The sequence below is a fragment of the Leopardus geoffroyi genome, chromosome A1 (genome assembly GCF_018350155.1).
Source record: "Leopardus geoffroyi isolate Oge1 chromosome A1, O.geoffroyi_Oge1_pat1.0, whole genome shotgun sequence".
In the NCBI taxonomy this organism is placed as follows: Eukaryota; Metazoa; Chordata; class Mammalia; order Carnivora; family Felidae; genus Leopardus; species Leopardus geoffroyi.
In genome coordinates, this window is record NC_059326.1 from 234560879 (window position 1) to 234580755 (window position 19877).

Below are 19877 nucleotides of genomic sequence, written 5' to 3' on the forward strand. Positions count from 1 at the left end.
GAAAAAAGACTCTCTTTTCAGCAACTTTTTCAACTGTATATGGTACCCAATTTTTTTTCTGCGACAAATTTTTAATAAGCCACAGTTAGTAACCAAGAAAACCAGCTTTTTATGGTCTATCGAGGCACAAGAGCGTCCACATGTACAGAGCCCTCGAGTTCAGACTGGTGCACGCCTGACTGCTCTGACCAGACAAGCCTGCCCTCCCTCTAGCAGCTCAATCAATTAAAAAAATAACCTATAAAGGAGAAAAGTGAGAGAAGCATTCATCAAAATAATCTTGTCTTGACAATCAGAGGTTCATTTCTCCTGGACGGGAACACAGGAGTAAAGGGCAGCAAGGACCGTGGAAGCATGTGGAGCAGGGACTCTGGAACATCACGGAAGCATCTACTCCTACGGAGTCTCAGTGTCAAGGTCTCTAGAGAGAACACACACTCACCTGTAGAAAGCTAATGGCCATTAAAATTAGGCTGTATGAGCTAATTCCACCTGTAAAAACTTCATTCAGGTCCCTCTGCAGGAGGAACTGTTTCAATACTAAAATCAAGTAAGGCAGCAATGAATATTTCTGTAAATTCCAAAAAAAAAAAAAAAAAAAAAAAAAAAAAAGAGGGAGAGAGAGAGAGAAAATATTGGTTAGTTAATACACCTTTAAAGATTTCACATAGCCAATTTCACATAGTAGGAAGAAAAGCTTAATCCTCTTGCCACTTGGAAGGCTCTGGGCCCATCATCCTCAAATTTTAGGGGCCTGAGAATTCATTATGTGAGGGGCTTATTAAGACATGCCCCGCCCCCCACCAGGAGCCACATCCCGGGTTATGGTTCTGCAGGGATGAGGTAGGGACACTTGCATGAACAATCCCCAAAGAGGAGGTCAGGGAAGAATGAGTGTATTCCTTCAAATGATTTCCCATGGCCCGGCTTCCCTGTGACAGGTGCAGGGTGGGGGGCGAGGAGGCGGAGAGGAGGGATGTGGCAGTGAGCCAGGAAGAACCCGGAAACACCCGAGGCACCCAGAGAGGACCAAGTGGGGTGTGTGTGTGCAGCTCGTGAGTCGGGAGGACAGGAGCAGAGGGCCACGGAGAGCAGGGTGAAGGGAACAAGGAAATGCAGAGGCTGGAGAAGCAGGGGGGTGGGGGGTGGGGAGACAGTGTGGAAGCTGCTGTTGTTTTTCACGTTCTGCTGTGGCAGAGGAAAGGGAAAAACTGAAGGACCAGGGTCCCTGGGCCAGCAGGAAGAGGCAGCGTCCAGACAGTGACACTGGGGTTGCCTCTGTGAGGGGCTTCACCTCTTTCCCTGTAACAGGAGGGAAAGACCGCCTGTCGCACTGGACCCCACACCTGTTGGGCTCAGTGAACAAGTCGGCTACCCCACCCTCGGGCACCGAGACAATCCAAAGTAAGCAAACTATGTCAGGACGTCTTCCACTTCCGGTAAACTACCCTTGCAAATCAGGCACACTGAGCTCCAGGGATGGTCAGTTTGTAATAATGAGAAAGAACATTTTAACCAAGCTCTCTAAAATAACACTCTACTTCCTGGTCAGCGTGGAAAGTGAAAACTTACAAAAGAGCTACACAATTTCAAAGCATATCTAGAAATAATATCGGAGATAAGTAATTCAACTGTATTGCCTTTATCATGAAGACTATCACAGAGTTTAAAGTGAGATGCTGACGTAACAAGGCCCGTTTTTACAGCGCTAACGCGGACGACAGCACCTTCATGTAATTCTTGATGAGCTCCGCTGCCCGGACCCCAGTCTCCATGTTAAAGCTGATGTCGACTTTAACTTCAGTCTCCTGGTCTGTGAGCTTTATTATCGGTACCTGCAGAGATTGAATTTAAAAAAAAACAACTAGGTTCTACTGGCCAACATTCACCACAGTCTGATATCAAAATGTTTCCGAACTTGTACAGAGGGGTTTTCTTTTCTAACTCACAAAAGAGCTGAGAGATCATGAGTCCCAGGCTTTAAAGAAGAAAAGAGATTTTGCAGTGTGAACCTTGACCTCACGAGTCCCTGGAGCCCCAGACCCTCCTCCAAACCCCCCGACAACAGCCGGTGCTCACCTCTGCCCGGCCCTCCTGGCCGGACTCAGCATCAGTCATGGCCACTACCTGCGGGAAGGCTTGGGCTCCACAAGGAGAAGCTGGCTAAGTTCTTGTCCCGCCCCCAGGGGCACCTGGTGATGGGGCGACACTCCAGGTCCCCAAATTATGTTTGCGAGAATTTTTGCAAACGCTCAAAGGAACTCCAAAGCCAGTGTTTAAATTATGTTTCGTGCTGATGTTTCTCCAAACAATCCTACTTTGGGTTTTCACTAAGACAATTTAACTAAAAAACAAAACCAAAGCAAAACAAACAAAACACAAAAAACCACTTTCCTGAAAACCCAGAGTTAAGAAGCTAGACTGGAAAGGTTCTCATCATAAAGACGTGCAAGGTGCTCAAAACCTGCCTCGTGAGGGCTGCCCAAGCAGCCATACTGACCGCGCCCCTCCCCACCCCACCCCCCACAGAAAATGAATTGTGTACTTCCAGAACAAAGGGCAGCCTGGAAGCAACGAAAAAGCACTCTCCCTCACCAAAACGACTGGTCTAATTAAAGGTCTGGATACAGGGTGCGCACCTCTTCTGGGCCCTGAAACGCACCTGGCAGGAAACTGCCAAGGCCACACAGGGATGTGACAGGGATGGGCCAGCGGGTGGTGACCGTGACTCCTGGAGACCAGCAAGACCAGCAAGCATGGGCAGCTACAGCGAGCGTGGTCCAAGAGGGCAGAAAAACAAAATGCTTTCCCAAAGAACTTCCCAGACGGTGTTTCAGAAGGAGCCCACGTGTCCACAGCACAGTCAATTTCTCATGAACAATCCCTGCTCCCCATCACCGCTGGGCACAGCACCTCCTCGTCTACACTAACGGGACACTCTCCCAAAACCCCTCCCGGTGCTCGCCTGGCTCACACCCACACCCACACCCACACCCACACACTCCTACACACTCGCAGGTTCTAGAGATTAGCGACAATACCACAATACTTATTTCTCGGTCGCTCAACACAGACAAGCTTCCTTCTTAAACACCGCTCTCAGGCTGGCCTCCGGGGCCCGGGACGAGAAGCAGCTGAGGCCACCAGCAGAAAAGGCGGCCCGGCGTCAGCTCATGCTTAGAGAGCCGCGCAGTGCCGGACCCGTGTGGCTCGGTTCCCCTGAAGTCTACACCGGGCCCCTGGCAGCAGAGGGACAGGTGGGCACAGCAGCTCCTGTGACACCGACTGGACCGTCTGTCCGCCCCGTGCTCCAAGCCAAGGGCAAGCAGGGCCTTCTTCCGCTCCTCTGCATCTAACCCGGACACTGCTCAGAGACCCACTGCCATCTTGTTCCCGTCAAGGACAAACGGCAGAGCCCCAGAGGGCAGGGCGGGGGGCTCTGAGAGGCACCACGCGAGGGGCCAGTGAGAGTCGAGGGCCCGAGCAGTGTGTGCCCCGGACTTGGACTTGGGTAAACCTGGGTGAGCGCACGTCAGAGCACCCGCATCTTCCAACTTGTCCCCAAGATAAAAGGTCTCCACAGGTACGTGTCTGAACGATGAAAGGAATGGGCAGGTTCTTGCCTAACTAGAAGCCGGCAGACGGTCATTGTCTTCTGTGTAACAAACGCCGTGTTTTGATCACTGGGCTACGGGAGCGAGACTGGGCAGCACAGGAACGCGTCGGCTCCTCACACATCCGGACGGAGGCTGGCCCTGGCCCAGGCATGCACTTCAGCGCCAAGTACCGTGTGATGCTCTCACAACGTGCCATGAGATACGTGCTCGACTGGTAGTCCTAACTACTCGAACACAGCTACGTTCACACCGGAAGTAGAGAACTCTTCAGAACCCTACGCAGTGACGCCCGAAAACAGCGTGAGCTCAGACACAGGAGAGTCACCGCAGCTGGCAGGTGTGCGAAAGCGCCAACCGGGGCTGAGGGGCCCGAGCCGCCCGCACTTACCGTCGCTTTGTCAAGGACTTTGATGGAGCACGGCTCGGCCACGTTGTGCTTCCGCAGGGCCTGCTCCAACAGCTGCAGAGGAGGGCGCTCCCATTTTCCAAAGACCACTAAGTCGATGTCGCTGGACAGAAGAACACGCGACCGTGAGCCACCCGCTCACATCACTGTGCAGTAACACGCGCACGTGGGGCACACGCTCACAACTCCTTCGAGCGGCACGGCCACCCCCACCGAGCACATCCCTCTGAGGCAGAGAAAACGCGGTGTGCGAGCTGCTGGTAACGTGTGGGCGGAGAGCCGAGAGGCGGGAAGAATCTCCCAGCATCCTCAGGTAAGTAAGGAGGTTGAAACGCTCCTCGGAGGTTTCCTGGCCCTCCGTCGACACTGCTGTCTACACTGCACCACTCTGGCTGACCTGTGGCTCCTGGGTACCCGGGATCCGTTCCGTTCCCTCTGGGCCCTGCCAGGGCTATCCCCAAATCCTGGGATTACAGCCCTGTTTAGTCTCCAAATGTTAACAGTGGGTTCGGAGAAAATAAGCTGTTAACGAAACACTGCACATAAAACTGATCTGGGTATCAAGATAGTTCTTGATGAGGAAATACTGAAGCACAACTTTAGGAGGCTACCTCGTTGGCTGCTTTTCAATTAAATACAAATACAAAATACTGCTTGAACAGAATTCTGCTGGAGTCTTCATTGAAACATCAGATCGGTTTTCAAAAACACACCCAAAACTTTTAGAGTTTTCTCTACCGTGTTGTCTTCCCATGGCCCTCCCGCTCATCTTTACGTTCCTAACGGCCAACATTTCTGCGACACCCCAAATCAAGCGCAAGACGGGAAATGCAATCAGTTATTACAACACTAGATTAAATGTTATTTCCTGCCCTGTTCCCTCTGTGCTGCCGTCTCTTCCTTTAGCTTACGTTTCTAGCCTGGGATCTGAACATGAGGAGCCTGCGTTTAGCCCTGACCGCGCACTCAGATGTCGCCCGCCCCAGCTGAGTGGCCGTCGGGCCGGCCTGTGCAGGGCAGCCTGGTACTCACCTCGTGGGAAGATAGAGGCCTGTACTAAAGCTGCCAAATATCTGTACCTGAAAGAAAAGGGTGGTCGTCTTACAGCACAGGCCAGTGCAAGCAGGCAGCCCTCCACCCCCCCACACACCCACCTCCCCGCAGAAGAATTTTTTAAAACTCAAAACTGAGAGATGAAACAGTTACTGGCCTTTCCCACAAGTGCTCAGAGCAGAGGACTTTTCAGAGCTGCTTTCAAACCCTCCAACCCCAGGGCGCAGAGGGTGAAAGACAACCGTGTGGGAGGTCACCTTCCAAGAGGAAGGGAACGGAGTGGCCGCCTGTGCCCACGGGGACCCCCCCCCACCCCGCCGCGCCCTCCACCAGCCCGGCCATCAGGAGGGGGGCCGACATCAGGATGGGTGCCGTGGGCACAGGACGCTTGCAGAGTGAGGGCAAGGGGTCGGATTTCGGAGTCCGGAAGGTACAACGTGGGGGCCTGGGAACGTGTATTTCTAACAAACTCCTGGGTGATGCCTGCCGCCCCCCCAGGGCCGCCCCTGGGGAAGCACGGCCCCAGGCAAGGAGAGCCCAGGCCCCGGCCTGACACAGAAGCACAGTGAACAGGGCACCCACATCAGCTGCTGGCCAGAGGTCCTTAACCACCGTTTCGATCCGTTTCACCACCTCCCGTCTCATGGCTGCTTCTTCAGGACAAGGGGACATGAAGTTATAAAAGTCAATTATTTCCTCATGAAGTCTGGTGGACAAAAGAGAAAACACACGCGTTATTGCTCTGAAAGTCAACCACGTCCACTCTGCTGTTCGATCAACAGGACTCTGGAATAGCCGTTGGGCCCAGAGCACCCCGGCTCTTCTCCCCTCGGCAAGCATAGGACGGAATGAACACGCCGTGGGCGACGGCGGCCCGGCACGCCTGGCCACCACGGGCGGACTCGGGGAAGTCTGCCAGGACACAGAGGCTTCCTCTCGGCCCTGCAGGACCCTCCAGAACAATCCCCGCGGGGACCGCGTTCAGAAGCCGAGGGAAGCCCGTCCACAGAGCGCAGAGCGGGGCCAGCTGGCATCCAGGCCTCCGATCCCACCGCACCCCGGGGACGAGAGCCCCCTCGCCCTTGCCACCACACTTGGGGGTACGCCCCCCAAAGGCGCCAGCCGAACAGGAGGCCCACAAGCAGACGCGGGTGCGGTGCCAGTGCGAGGCCCTCTCTCCCTAACAGAGATCTCCTTAAGTAGTGGCCGGAAAAGCCCATCCCGTGGCAGGCCCTGGCTCATGGAGCTCGGTTTCAGGGCCAAGGATCTACACGGAAGCCTCCTTCTGCAGGAGGGTGAGACGGTCATCCTCGGTCACTTTCAGCGATTAAATTATGGGGCAGGTGATCTAATCCTGGGAAGCAAAACAAATCCAATTCACCTACTTCCTCTCTAAGTCTGATCAGTGAACAAGGAAATGACAAAATAGAATCTGCTCGATGACAACATAACGTTAGCGCGACAGCTAGCGGAACAGTCCGCGCGACAGACGGCGACACTTCTCAACAGGACCTGTTAGTGTCAAGTGACAAAGGCAAGGGGCATCACATCCCCTCACGAGTCACATCGGCCCCCCTGGTCAGGGCGGCCCTCCACTCTCGCGCCTGGAGCTCTGCCCCAGCACCCCCGAAATCCCTGTGCCGCGACCGCTCCTAACACTCAGCGGCCGGTTGACAGGCTCCTGGAGGCCGCTGAAAGCTTGCTGGGGGCTCTAGCTGGCAGTCGGCGATGCCCCCACACCTCTGCCCTGGGTACATCTGCACTGGATGTAGGCCAGTTAGATTCAGGCCACCACTGGAGCTTAAAATCAGGTCTATCGTGTTCAGCTTCGCAGGAAATCAAAAAACGAAAATCCACCCAAGCACGCTGCTGCCTGAGCCAGCACAAGAGCACACGGGCTCCAGGGCCTCTCAGGACCCCTCTGATGACAGAGGTATGAAATCTGGAGGCAAAATTACAAAGACACAGATCTAGAGAAGTTAAACAGCTGACCGACCCAAGTCGCAGAAAGGGAATACCCAAGCTATCCTCTGGAATTCTATCCACATCCCACACGCCTAACCCATGAAAACGTCTGGCAAACGGGGCGTGCCACTTTCCCAAAATGTCACTGCAGGCCAGCACCTGCAGGGTAGAAGGTACCAGGACCGTCAACTTCCTTCTAAGCCGCGTGCAACTCAAGTGACAACCTAAGACTTTCAGCCCCCGACGTCCCAGGCCTCTGCCCTCATCACCCTCAAGCCTCCAGAAAAGGAAGGAGCAGGAGGGACCCCTCGCTGTCGTCTGCACAGACACCACCAGTGAGTGTCACACCGTGTCCCTTTATCGCAGGTCCGCTGACCGGCTGGAGACAGAAGACGGGGCTGCCTGGCGTCTCCCCTCCCACCCCCGCCCACATTTCAGGAGAGACGAACAACGAGGTCGAGGCAGGCCCACGTTCCCAGAGCTCGAAGCGGTGCCAAGTGCAACACGAGGCCTCCCGGTTTCAGGGTCGCGTTCCGCCGAGAGGAGAAGATGTGCTGACAACGCACCGACCTGAAATGCGGCTTTCGTCGGGCCTAACCGGTAACAGCTGTGACAGAGACCAGACAGCAAGAGGACTCCTGCTTTGCCTTCTGGGAATAAGAAGGGCACTCCCGGCGCACGCAGGGACTGGATGAGAAGCCCCCGCTGGCCCTTTCTGCAGGCGAGCAGGGTCGGCGAGCCACGGTGCGACTCCTGCAGCTGCGGGGACCACGGCGCTCTGGGCTGCGGTGGCACCGTGGGCCCAGACAGACAGGAAACTCTAGCCATCACCACAAGTGGGCAGACCCCAAGAGCCCCCTCGGCTGCTTGCTCCTACTCAGCAGGGTCCTTGCGGAGCCCTCCCTCAGCTGAGGAGGCGCCCAGGGCTGGGTGAGGAGGGTGGGGGAATCGAGCAGGGAGGGGACGACCGCCCAACCCCAACCAGAAAAGGACTGTGCCATCAGAGCAACTCAACAGACACCACAGGACAGGGGCGCCTGGGTGGCTCAGCCGGTTAAGCATCCGACTTCGGCTCAGGTGGTGATCTCACGGTTTATGAGATGGAGCCCCGAGTCCGGCTCTGTGCTGACAGCTCGGAGCCCGCTCAGATCCTCTCTCCCTCATGCCCTCCGCCCCTCCCCCACTCTCTCTTTCTCAAAAATAAACATGAAAAGAAAAAAACAAAAAACACAGGACAAGGGGGGCAGCACTCCTCTACCCTCCCACCCCCCACCTTCACTGCCCCCTCTGTCCTTCCCACAGCGTGGCGAGGGCCTCCCCGCTCACTGCCTGGCCTCCAGCGCCCGAACAGTGCTGGTTCCTGGGGAGCATCTGACTGGAGTGTGTGGGATGAATCAAAGCAAGCTCTGATTAAATGAATGCTTTGCTTAGGACCTTGTCATTTAACATCTACATTCCCCATGAAATACACCCAAACTTAACATTCCAAACAGGGCTAAATACAAGTTTGAATTATTTTATTCACGCCTAACATTACGCGTAGTTTTCATCACTTTAAGAAACTGCATCTTATGTTGTCGACAATACACTTTCACAATGAAGTGTTATCAGCCACAGGCCCAACTGCAGGCATCAGACACCCCACAGGTCAATTTATTAGTCTGTTACTCCCGACCCTGAATCCACCGGCACACTCAATTCTCCAAAGTGGTTCAGAGTTTCCTCCATCATCATTTATGTCCACGTGATCATTTCCACACAGCAACAAAAGCGAAGAGGCTCCCTCTTCTCACACATCAAAACCTCAAAGGCATGGCACGTCTGACAAGACATCTACATAAAACCACACTGAAGTCTCCGTATCTACGATTAGTCATGATCTCTTAGGGCTCAATGTCAGCCACCAGCGTTCGGTCTCCAAATCTTCCATGGAAATTTCTGTGCTGTGACCGTCATAGAAAAATCTCCTCTATAACGGATCACAGAGGGGGCATCTCAAAACCAACAGGACACTACGATTATTTAATGAGATTTCCTGGCAAGGTTTCTTAAGGGAAGAGAGGCCCACGTGATCGATTGCGAGAAAGGCCCCAGGTATGGAACAAGGAGGACAGGTGAATGCAGTGGGCCAACCCCATGATCTAGACTGGACCACCAACACTCCATTACTTCTGTTCTCTGTAGCCAAACTGAATCCTGAACAGGAGCCTAAAAACAACAGTGTAAGAGTCCCACCTTGTTCTACGCTTGAGAACGTAATACAGATGCAGAGTGGAACTTTTTAAGTGAAAAAAGTCAAACATGAGAAGGAAAAACCCACAAGGAACCACCACCAGCTCGGACTTGAAGACGGCCTTTCTACGCTCTCATACAAAACGACAACAATCACAACACAGAGGCTGAAGAACTTCTCTCCAAAAACATGCTGACAGTAAACAAGTTAAAAAGCGACCGGCAACTGCACATGGCAGAAATAGGACGAATCGGACTCTGCAGAAAGACCAGGCCCTGGCATACTCTGGGGTAAGCTGACAATTTATCACAAGGCTGAGCCCAGTCACTCCACTTCCGGAAACCTGTGCTGAGACCCTGAACCACCCCCGGAATGTGCAGGGCCTGCTCCGTGCAGGACTGGGGCCATCAGACCTGGTCCCACAGGAGACGCTGTCCACTCATTAAGAACACGGAAGACGTGAGTGCCCGGTGAGGAAGATCCCACGACAGCCTGCTGGTACAAAGACTGATAACGGACCCGGCCCCTCCCTGTGTGCAGCACTAAGCACAGGACAAGGTCTAAAAGGCCACCTGCTGACGCTCACAGCGTTTCCCACCCGAGAGACTCAGATGGGCTGGCCTGAGAACAGTCCACTTTCGAATCTCGCGACTTCTATGCAGATGGGTTTTTTTTTTTTCAAGAACGTGCTCATCGTACAAATTAAAAAATGAACACAAAAGAGTCAACTGCATTTTAGATGACCACAGTGTGATTTTTAAGTTCTCTTTGCCTTGTGCATTTTCTAACGATGAATATAGATGCCCTGAAAAAAAAAAGAGGGTATCGACTCAGGCGTCCCACTGCCCCACACGAGGCAGTGGACTCCGGGAGAGGTCTCCCAGAGCAGACCGGCGAGGGGCGCGCAGGTAACAAGGTCGCCTCCGGGAAAGGAGGGGTACCTGCTCCCCACACGGTTGGCCGCGAAGATGGCATGTGCTGTGCGAAGGCCACTGAGCACCTGGGACATAGTACTGCACGTGCACAACCGCGGACCTGGGGCTCTAATCTGCCTGAACGTAAATGTAAACAGCCACACGCGAACTAGCGGGCCTCTCGCGCGGCCCTGGCGGCCGCTCCCTGACTCCCCCCAGGACAGGCTAAATGAGACATGGGGCAGGCAGGGGCAGCCCCACTTAGGGCACGCTTGTCGAGCTTTCCCAGAACTGCACGCACGGGCTCTGTCTCATCCCCCAGATCCTCCCTTTTCTCACCCTTGGAGGACCTGGCAGCCCCCGAAAGCAGAAGTGACCCCCCCCACCCAAGGATCAGTCTCGCTTGCGGGGCTCCACCAGGCGCACACAACCCTCCAACCAGAGCCCAAGTGGACAAAAACGCACTGTGGTAAATAATGCTGCAAAAGAACACAGGGAGGCACAGATCTTTTCACAGCACCATCTTCGTTTCCTTTGGGTAAATACCCGGCAGAGGGGTTGCTGGATCAGAGGGTAGTTCCGTACGTATTTAAGGAGCCCCCACGCTGCTCTCCACAGCAGCTGCACCAACTGACGTTCCCACCGACGGTGCACAGGGTTCCCTTCCCTCCACGTTCGCGCCAACACTGGTTATTTCTTGTGCTTTTGGTACCAGCCATCCTGACACGTGGTATCTCATCGTGGTTTTGATTTGCATTTGGGCATCTCTTCGCGCGTCTGTCGGCCGTCTGTACAGACAACACGTGGAGGCAGCTCAAGTGTCAGACCAATGGACAAACACGTGGCGGACCTACACCACGGAATATTACTCGGGCACAGAAAAGAGCGACATCTTGCCATCTGTGACCACGGGATGGACCTGAAGGGCATGTTATGTGAAGTGAGTCAGATAAAGACAAACAGCATATGATTTCACTTATATGTAGAATCTAAAAAATAAGACGAGCAAACAAAAAACAGAAGTGGACTCATAAACACACAGAACCAACCGGTGGTTGCCAGAAGGGAGGGGGGTGCGGGGATGGGCAGATAAGTGAAAAGGATGAAAAGAGGAAGACTTCCAACTATAAAATTGGTCACGGAGATGAATGAACAGTACACCACAGGGACCAGAGTCGACGGTACCGTAATAACTGCACGGTGACAGATGGTGGCCACATCTGAGTAACGTAGGGAACTGGTGAATCAATGTCGTACACCTGAAACTAACACTGCATACCCACTCTACCTCAATTAAAAACAAACAAGACAAAGCAACTTCTAACAGGTCTTGGGACTCTCTTTTCCAAACTGTCTCCAAAACAGATGTTCTTAAATCTCAGGGCTAAAAGTGGATAAGAGAGAGTCATGTCTGTCAAAACTAAACATTATAGTTCTTGATAGAATTTAGACACATACTTACTGTTACATTTACAAAACTGTGGTTTAACAGCTTAACAAGATGTTAGTAACAATGGTGCCTGATTACGGCATTTTCCAAAGACGCTGATCTAATTACAGAATTGGGCAGACTATTCTTCCAGTCTCACTGGAAGGCACTCTTTTCCCCCAACGTTCTAACATGCCTGGAACTGGGATGCAGTTTTCAATCAATGCCCGGGCATCAGATCAATTTTAAAATTAAACACTTTTCTTCCTTCATGGTACATTTCACAATGGTGCATCTTTTTCGGGTCAGCTGATCTCTCCAGGAAGTTGTCTATATGAAGTTTATATTTCTGACCCACGAAAACAACTTCAAATGGGTCAGGGTTTTGCATACAATGGCACCAGGACCCAACGAAATGCGGGAACTAGAAGCTGACCACAAGGCGTCCAGTCCCGGGGAGGCAACAAGAGTAACAGCAAGGACCCCCGGGAACGTGACGCCTTCCCCGCCACACTCTCCAGCCTCAGAGCCGTGCGCAAAGCCTGGAGCCTCTGCGCAGCGCAAACCTCCTACTAAGCAGAGAAGCCAGGTGTCCGTGCTGCTGGGGGCTGTGACACTGCTGTTCTGACTGCTCAGTGGTGGCGTCGCAGCCTCATCGGAAGCGGGTCACCAATTTGGGCAGTCGCGGTGGGAAAGGAGGCCGCGAGCAGCGCGTGCATCTCTGGGCGGTGGAACGCAGGTGCTCCAGCAAGGCACCCGGCCCACTTGGGTCGGGTGCGCTCTGAGATCCCATGTGGAAGATCTCACCTTTGCACGTGGCACTCGCTGCAGAGAGCCCTGAACAATGCATTTTCTGGTATTTTAAGAAAGACGGGAATGGTGACAGCAGAGTTTTCAGTAAATTTCAGTTTTAATCATGAAAGTACTCGACTTCTGAAGCACCATTTCCCAGCGTACTCTTAAACTAAGGATTAGAAAATACAGTTCTTTGAAAAACAAGACACTTCTCATCCACAGTTTGCTCTCTTCCAAGAGTCCAACCCCATTCAAAAGGTAATGACTGCTCAATTTCTAGTAGGTTTTGCAAATTCTGCTTTTAGTACCAAATATGAAGATCAGTAATGTTTCAGTATCTATCTTAGCACCTGGTGCATGGTTGCTGTAAATATTTATGAAACCCAACTCCGTGAGCTATCTTGGACGGTGAAATGTACTATTTGGTTAGCAAAGCCAACCATCTGATTTAGCAGCTCCTGGGGCTACTAATGAACACAGACGACCACTGCGGGAGGACGTCTGATCTTAGAAGCTGAGCTGGCGGGCTTACATGGTTCCCAACTTCGTCTAATCTGCATCGAAGCCAGCGAGGAGGGCTGGCTGGTTCTGAAGGTGCTGCAGGGCGAGCACCCCCCCTCCCCCGGGGGGGGGGGGACTTGGTGCCCAGCCCCAGGCAGAGCCAGCTCTTACGCCCCTCCCAGCCCCGGCACCCTCTGCCAAGTGACCCAAAGGTGGCTTCTCTGTACCCACCACGAGGACAGGTAGGGGTGCTGCAGCAGGTCATGGACACAAAGACACAGGGGCCAGAAGCAAAGATGATCAAACGTATTGCAAGCAAGACACACGGGAAGAAAATGGCAAAGGAAACGTGCTGAACGGGTAACGATGCTGGCCCGGGAGGCAGGAAGCACAGGTGGGTTTGCCTGTCCCCCTAGATTTCAAATCCCGCTGTTTCTTCCAAGGAAAGCGACGGCCAGAGGTGAGGGTTTGGTCACCATCTCCTTAAGGGAAAAGGGATGCCAACGAATGTGCACAGGGCCTTGGACGCAGCCCCAGTTTCAGCACCCGCCTCTCTAAATACGAGCTGTGCTCCACAGGGCCACCAGGGCAGATGTTCCTGGCTCACTGAAGTCTCAAACCCTAAACATTGGTCCCCAGACCCCTCCCTGGTCCCCATGGTCCCTGTCGGTCCTGTCAGCCACACGTTCCAGTACACCTTCACCATACGCCCCACGAACCTGGTCAATTCCAAACGCTGGGAGAACCACGCTTTCCATCACAAAGGAAAATGCAATAGAAAACACCAGAAATTGTGTTCAACAGTTAACTTATTCCCTCCTCTCCCCCACTTCCTCCAACTCTTCTTAAAACCTTTCAAAAGCGTCAGAGCACCTGAGTGGCTCCATCGGTTAAGCGTCTGAATCTTGATTTTGGCTCAGATCATGATCTCACAGCTCCTGGGCTCAAGTCCGGCATCAGGCTCTGCGCTGAGCGTGGAGCCCGCGTGGGACTCTCTGCCCTCCCCCCCCCCCCCGACTGCACACCAGCAAATGCTCTCTCTCAAAATAAATACATAAACTTCAACTGTAGCAAAACAAAAAACCTTTCAAAAGCCTTAAAGAGCCAGTGGTTTCTCACAAACTGGAGCTCCTTCCCCTTGACTCCACATGTTCACTGTCGACATTTTTGCCAAAACCACTGCCTTGATGAAACTATCTGGAGTTAACCTCTGGAGTCTGTCCATTTTAAAGCACGCGCCGATGAACCTGCAGGGGGACGAAGGACTCAGACTTCACCCCACGGCACAGACGGCAGAGAGGGAGGTGCTGACTCAGATCCGAACCGAAAAGAATGGGCTGCTAAGCCAACGGCAAGTGCAGACTTCCACGAGGGAAAGGCTGAATCATTTCTATTTTCGGGGGTGAATGATCCTCTTTAAATTACCCATTTACGGATACAGTTAATGAACTAATTATGAATCATTTTTATTTATTTTTAATTATATTACAAGGCAATTAACATCTGCACCAAGTATTTAGAAAACCTTGAAGAAGGCTTTCAAAAATTTATTTGTTTTTTAAAATACAAGCTCACTGGGGTGCCCGGGTGGCTCAGTCGGTTGAGTGACTGACTTCGGCTCAGGTCATGATCTCACGGTCTGTGGGTTCGAGCCCCGCGTCGGGCTGTATGCTGACAGCTCAGAGCCTGGAGCCTGCTTCGGATTCTGGGTCTCCCTCTCTCTCTCTCTGCCCCTCCCCCACCATGCTCTGTTGCTGTCTCAGAAATAAACATTAAAAATTTTTAAAAAATAAATAAAATAAAATAAGATAAAATAAAATAAAATAAAATAAAAAATAAAAATAAAAATAAAATAAAATAAAATAAAATAAAATAAAATAAAATAAAATAAAAATACAAGCTCAGAAGTGGAAGGAAAACCACCGGAACTGCAGATCAGAACCCAGTGCTTCCAGGGCGTTCCTCTACTTCTGCTGTTGACGCGGCAGCTCTACGCCAGGCTCCCGTCAGCCTGCGTGAAGGGCCTGCACCCCAGCACTCCCGCTCCAGAGACCCACCTGTGTCCCCGTCTCTCCGCAGAAGGGCTTTGAACAAAGCTGACCTGCACGTGGTGTAACATGTGAGTGGAAGAGAGAGGCCCTTGGGAAGCTGCTACAAAGGGAGGGGGTTGAGAGCAACAGAGAGGAAGAGGAGGTACCTCCCTGGGGGAGGGCAGGCAGGATGGGCTGGGAGGGCACAGCTGCCGTGGCTGCCGTGGGGCAGGCCACGGCCAACCCAGGTTGAAGAGGCTAAACCCAGCTAGCATTCACAAACAGCCAGGTCAGAAGGGTGCTGCAGCTTTGGAATCATCAATGCTGTAACTCTGGTCCCATGCACATCCAGCTCCCAATAAAAGTGCGCTTTCCATCCCCTTCCGTCCAAGACCCCTCCTGGGATCGTTAGGCCGACAGTGAGTCCTGGGCAGGCAGATGTCTGAGGGCCTTTCAGAACCTAAGCTGAAGGCCAGCAAAGGAAATGACACTCTTCTACCTTAGCAAAGCAAACCCAAGCACACTGCACATGCCAAGCAAAGGCCCTGGGGCCACTCAGACACCACAGATCCACAGCAGTCTTCTCTTCCCCTCACAACAGAAAGCAAGAACTCAGATACCAGAAGCTTATAATTAATCCATGACAAAAGTACTTAATTTAACGCATTTCTCCTTAACTCACTGCTAGAGAAGAAAGGATATTCTGACATGGCTTCTAGAAAGAGAACTCTAGTGAGGCACCCGGGAGCTTCCTACAGACCAGAGTGAATCTAACCCAGCATTTCACAAGCTGAGTCAATAAAGAGTCCAGTGGTGGGGTTAGTGCTACTCAGAACCATTTTGTATTATTACCCCCGAGAACCTATCCCATGCCACGGGTACCAGCTGGAGAAAACCCGTTTGCTTATTAGCACGTCCACAATCCATCAGAGGCAAAAATGACCAAAGGGCTCAGTCTCCTGACACTGGTGCCCTACGGAGCCCACAGTGCAATCCACGACCTACAAGTCTAAGGACTAGCTCACAGCTAGGAGAGCTGCTGGGGGGCAAGGAGAGGCCAAGAAGGCACTCTGCTGAGCCACATATGCTGGCTTTCTCCTGCGCTGGCTCAGGCCATTGCCACCAAGACTTGCACAGCAGCCACGGCACAATCAGGAAGCACCGTGGCCACCTGTAGGGTGCTCAGGGGGAACCGTATGGCTGCGTCTAAAAGCCCAGATCCCGAGCCCGGTTTGCCAGCTCGAGTTGCTGCACCATTTTTGAAATGAACACAGCTACACGTTCTGTCCTCTTTCCAGAGATCCCGACCCTCCATGAAGACAATCATCGTTTGAAGAAGATGAGTGAGAGTCTGAAAACGTTAATATTCCAGAATGCTACACAGTACCGTCTACGTTACCAGCATTTTCACGAGCCTCCCAGTCCTGAAAGCAAATACTGTCTTCTCTTTACAAATGAGAAAACTATTCGTTAGGCAGGTGGTAACCAGCCCAAGATCATGCAGCCGAGACTCAGACCCAGAGCTGTGTAGTTTGAACTTCAGCATTTAGCCACAAAGCTGGGAAGCCACACTCAGGAGGTGACCCGACATACAGAAACCTGTGCTGAAACTTCTGCAACGTGGGTCCCTTTATAAAGAATGCAAAGTCATGACTATAACTCTACTCGGGGAATAATGTACATCCACATAACGTTTTTAAATTGTTTAAAAGAGCTTTCCAATGGCCGAGGAAGCACTGATCGCGAGTTAGATTTGAACAAATACAAAATGACACCTGTGCTGTGTATTTAAAGTGGCACTAAAAACAGCAGAGAAGCACACTTGAGTGCCAGCAGGAAAAGCACGGGTGACTCCTCTTCCCTATTGTCTGGGTCTCTTCAACAAGTACATTACTGCCCTCATAAGCCTAACCCACCAAAAAACCATCCCATCAGCTTCATGAACTGACACCTCTCTACCTCCGAAAGTTCCAGGGCAGACATCCCTGTACCTGTGGTAAGTCTTCTCTAAGACCCTGGTCTCCTGCCCCTACGTCTCGGGCACACCAGAAAGGGCGCGTCCTCTGGCCCTGTCAGCCCATGAGTCGTGCCCAGCGCCGCGACTCTCGAGGAGACTCCACGCCCGCTCAGCTCCGAGGCCCCTTCATCGCTAACGTTCTGGTTCTGGAGCCAGCCAAGTCACTGGTTCAGGAAGCTACCGCAGACCGCAGCGTTCACCCCCCGCCCCCGCAATGCCCACCCAAGGACGGGGCTCCTGGAAACACTACCCTCACGTTCCCAGAAAATCCTCCGCAGGTGCCAAAGGATGAACCCAGAGGAGACGTGTGCGAGGCTCTCTGGCCACCCCACACCGGGCACGGCTGACAGGCCCGCTCTGCTGGGCCAGCTCATCAAAGGCACTGCTGCCCAAGGGCTGCGTGTGGAGGGAGGTCCGAAGGCTACACGTGGACTCGCGACAAAAACCCCACAACTCCCTGGCCACACGCGTATCATCAGCTGACATGTACCACCGGCTTGCTCTGTGCGGGCACCGCGGAACACGTTTCCTGAGCGCGACCCGGGTAACCACCAGCATCACCCCGTCTGACGGGAGGCTCGGCAGTTCAACACGGCACCGGGGCTGCACTCCTGCACAAAGAGCTGAGGCCGGTCAGCGCCCCGGCGGCCTCTGCTCCCGCTGCGCAAAGTGCTCCCTGGAACCTCCCACTCAGCCGCCCTCCCGTGGGCTTCCTGCAGAATCTGGGACCCCCACCCTCCACCTCCACCTCCACCCCCACCCGCTGCTTGCCTGGCCTTGACCACTCAGCAGGACCAGAGGCACGCACAGCCTCACTGCCGGTGCCGTTCTAAGGAGACAAGTCGTCCTGACGCCCCTGACGGAGGACGTGAGGTCGCCTTCCCTGTCACCAAGACCAGAAAGGCACTGGGTAAGGCCTACATCCGGTTCCAAGTGGCCCCCCCAGACAGGCACACGGCAGGCGCTCATCACCAGCCCGGTGCCAGGGCCGCGAGCCCCCATCCACCCCACACGCTGGCGCGTTCGCCTCCCCGGGACCTGCCCACGTCTGGTACCACGTGTGTCACAGTTCAACGTCCGCTCCCCAAAGGAGAAAAGCTCCCGGGACTTTCACTTACCGTATGCGTACTCTTCAGCCAGCCACAACTGCTCCCGTCCAGTTTACAGGACTGACTGTCAGGGGCCCACGCGGGACACCACAGCCTCTTTAAGGCTCGGGAGAGGGTTCAGCACTCAGCAACCTCCCAAGGTCCCTCCAAGAGGACTGAAAACGTTTTTAAGAAAAAGCACAACAAGGGGCGGCTGGGTGGCTCAGTCGGTTAAGCGTCCGACTCCGGCTCAGGTCATGATCTGACGGGTCCGTGAGTTTGAGCCCCGCGTCGGGCTCTGTGCTGACGGCTCAGAGTCTGGAGCCTGTTTCAGATTCTGTGTCTCCCTCTCTCTCTGCCCCTCCCCCGCTCATGCTCTGTCTCTCTGTCTCAAAAATAAACATTAAAAAAAATTAAAAAAAAAAAAAGAAAAGAAAAAGCACGACAGGACTGGAAAATTGCTGGGGAGGGGAGAGGAGGAGGGGGAGGGCTTAACGGATCCAAAGGTTTAAGGCAACACGAAGTGCAGAAAGCAGACGCAAGTCCTCTCTCTCCAGTTTCCTCCCGCAGACCTACGAGACAGCAGGCACTACCCTGCTGCTGGCTCTGAGTAGGGAGCACGACAAAGTAAGTAAGGCCCTTGCTCAAAGTCTGGGAGAGCAGAGAGGGCAGCGTGGAGAGGGGAGACAATAACCACACGCACAGTCCGGCCGTGCCCGTGCTGCCGGAGGCTGGGTGCCGAGGGGCCGGGGCTGGTGCTGGGCTCGCAGGGCCAGCAGCAGCCAGACCCCACAGCTCAGGGGACAGCGTTCCAGGAGAAGGACGTGCGGCAGGGTCCCCGCGTCAAGGGTGAACTCGGGAGGCCTGGGGAAGCGGAGGAAGCCCAAGCCCGGGACACAGGGGCAGCTCCCCTGGGCTGACTCCCGAGCAAACAAGACTGCGGGCATGTGAAGACACCCCGTGGCCAGAAGGAAGAGGGCCCAAGGGGCCTGCAGAAGCCGGAGTCATTCAGGAAGACTCCAGCCCCCACAAAGGTGCCCGCCGAGTCCCCCAAGCCTCTCCTCTAGACCCGCAGGGCTGCTAGGTCCCGGAGAGGCCGGCCTCGGACACGGCCTTTCAAGCCTGAGCTGAAGCTTCTCAGTGAGGTGGGAAGGGTACAGCAGGAACACACTTGTGCCACGTGGGCACAAAGGTGGCCTGTGAGGAGGAGGGGGGGAGGAGGGGGAGGAAGAGAAAAGAGAAAAGAAACAGAACACAGCGAAAAGAAAAGCTAAAAGAAACGAAATGAAACACAACACAAAGAAAAAGAGGAACCCAGTACGCAACGGAAGCAAGGAAGTCAGTCGGGAAGCAGGCACAAGCGGAGATCAGGACAGGTGTGCTCTGGAGCCTTGTTCTACAGAGAAGAAACCTCGGTAAGAACATGCCCAGGAAGTCGGGGTTACCCGACTTCTGCTGACAAACAGCAGAGGGGAGGGAGTGGTCAGTGCTAAGCACACAGACTGGGAGCCGAAGCAATGGGAGCCTCGTTCCACAAGACGAGCGCAGGGAAGAAGGAACTGACTGCAGTCATCCGAGGGGAAAAGGTTCCGGAGGGAAAAGACACCCTGTTAACAGGAGGACGAGGCATTCGCGGCACAGCCGGTCTCCCTAAAATGACGGCAGAGCCCGCTGTGCGGGTGCGACCGACGCTGGGACAGCCGCGGCACAGAGGACCGTGCCTAGGCGAGGGGAAGGCTTGGGACAGGCGACTGACAAACTGACCAATGCGAACCACCCTCACCCACGGGGTAGTCCAACCTGCCTCCGATCTCGGACAGCATCCACAG

The 19877-nt window shown here is 53.7% G+C and overlaps 1 protein-coding gene across 2 annotated transcripts in view; it reads right to left on the bottom strand.

The window, feature by feature from the left end:
* TENT4A (terminal nucleotidyltransferase 4A) overlaps window positions 1–19877 on the bottom strand; it is a 47440-nt gene that overhangs the window by 13958 nt on the left and 13605 nt on the right. For both annotated transcript variants that reach the window (XM_045442490.1, XM_045442479.1), the window contains exons 2-6: window positions 5659–5782; window positions 5056–5102; window positions 4006–4126; window positions 1728–1835; window positions 443–571 (exon numbers count right to left, since the gene is read on the bottom strand). In XM_045442490.1, the coding sequence (XP_045298446.1) occupies window positions 443–571; window positions 1728–1835; window positions 4006–4126; window positions 5056–5102; window positions 5659–5782 (529 nt within the window). The remainder of the gene's footprint in view (window positions 1–442; window positions 572–1727; window positions 1836–4005; window positions 4127–5055; window positions 5103–5658; window positions 5783–19877) is intronic.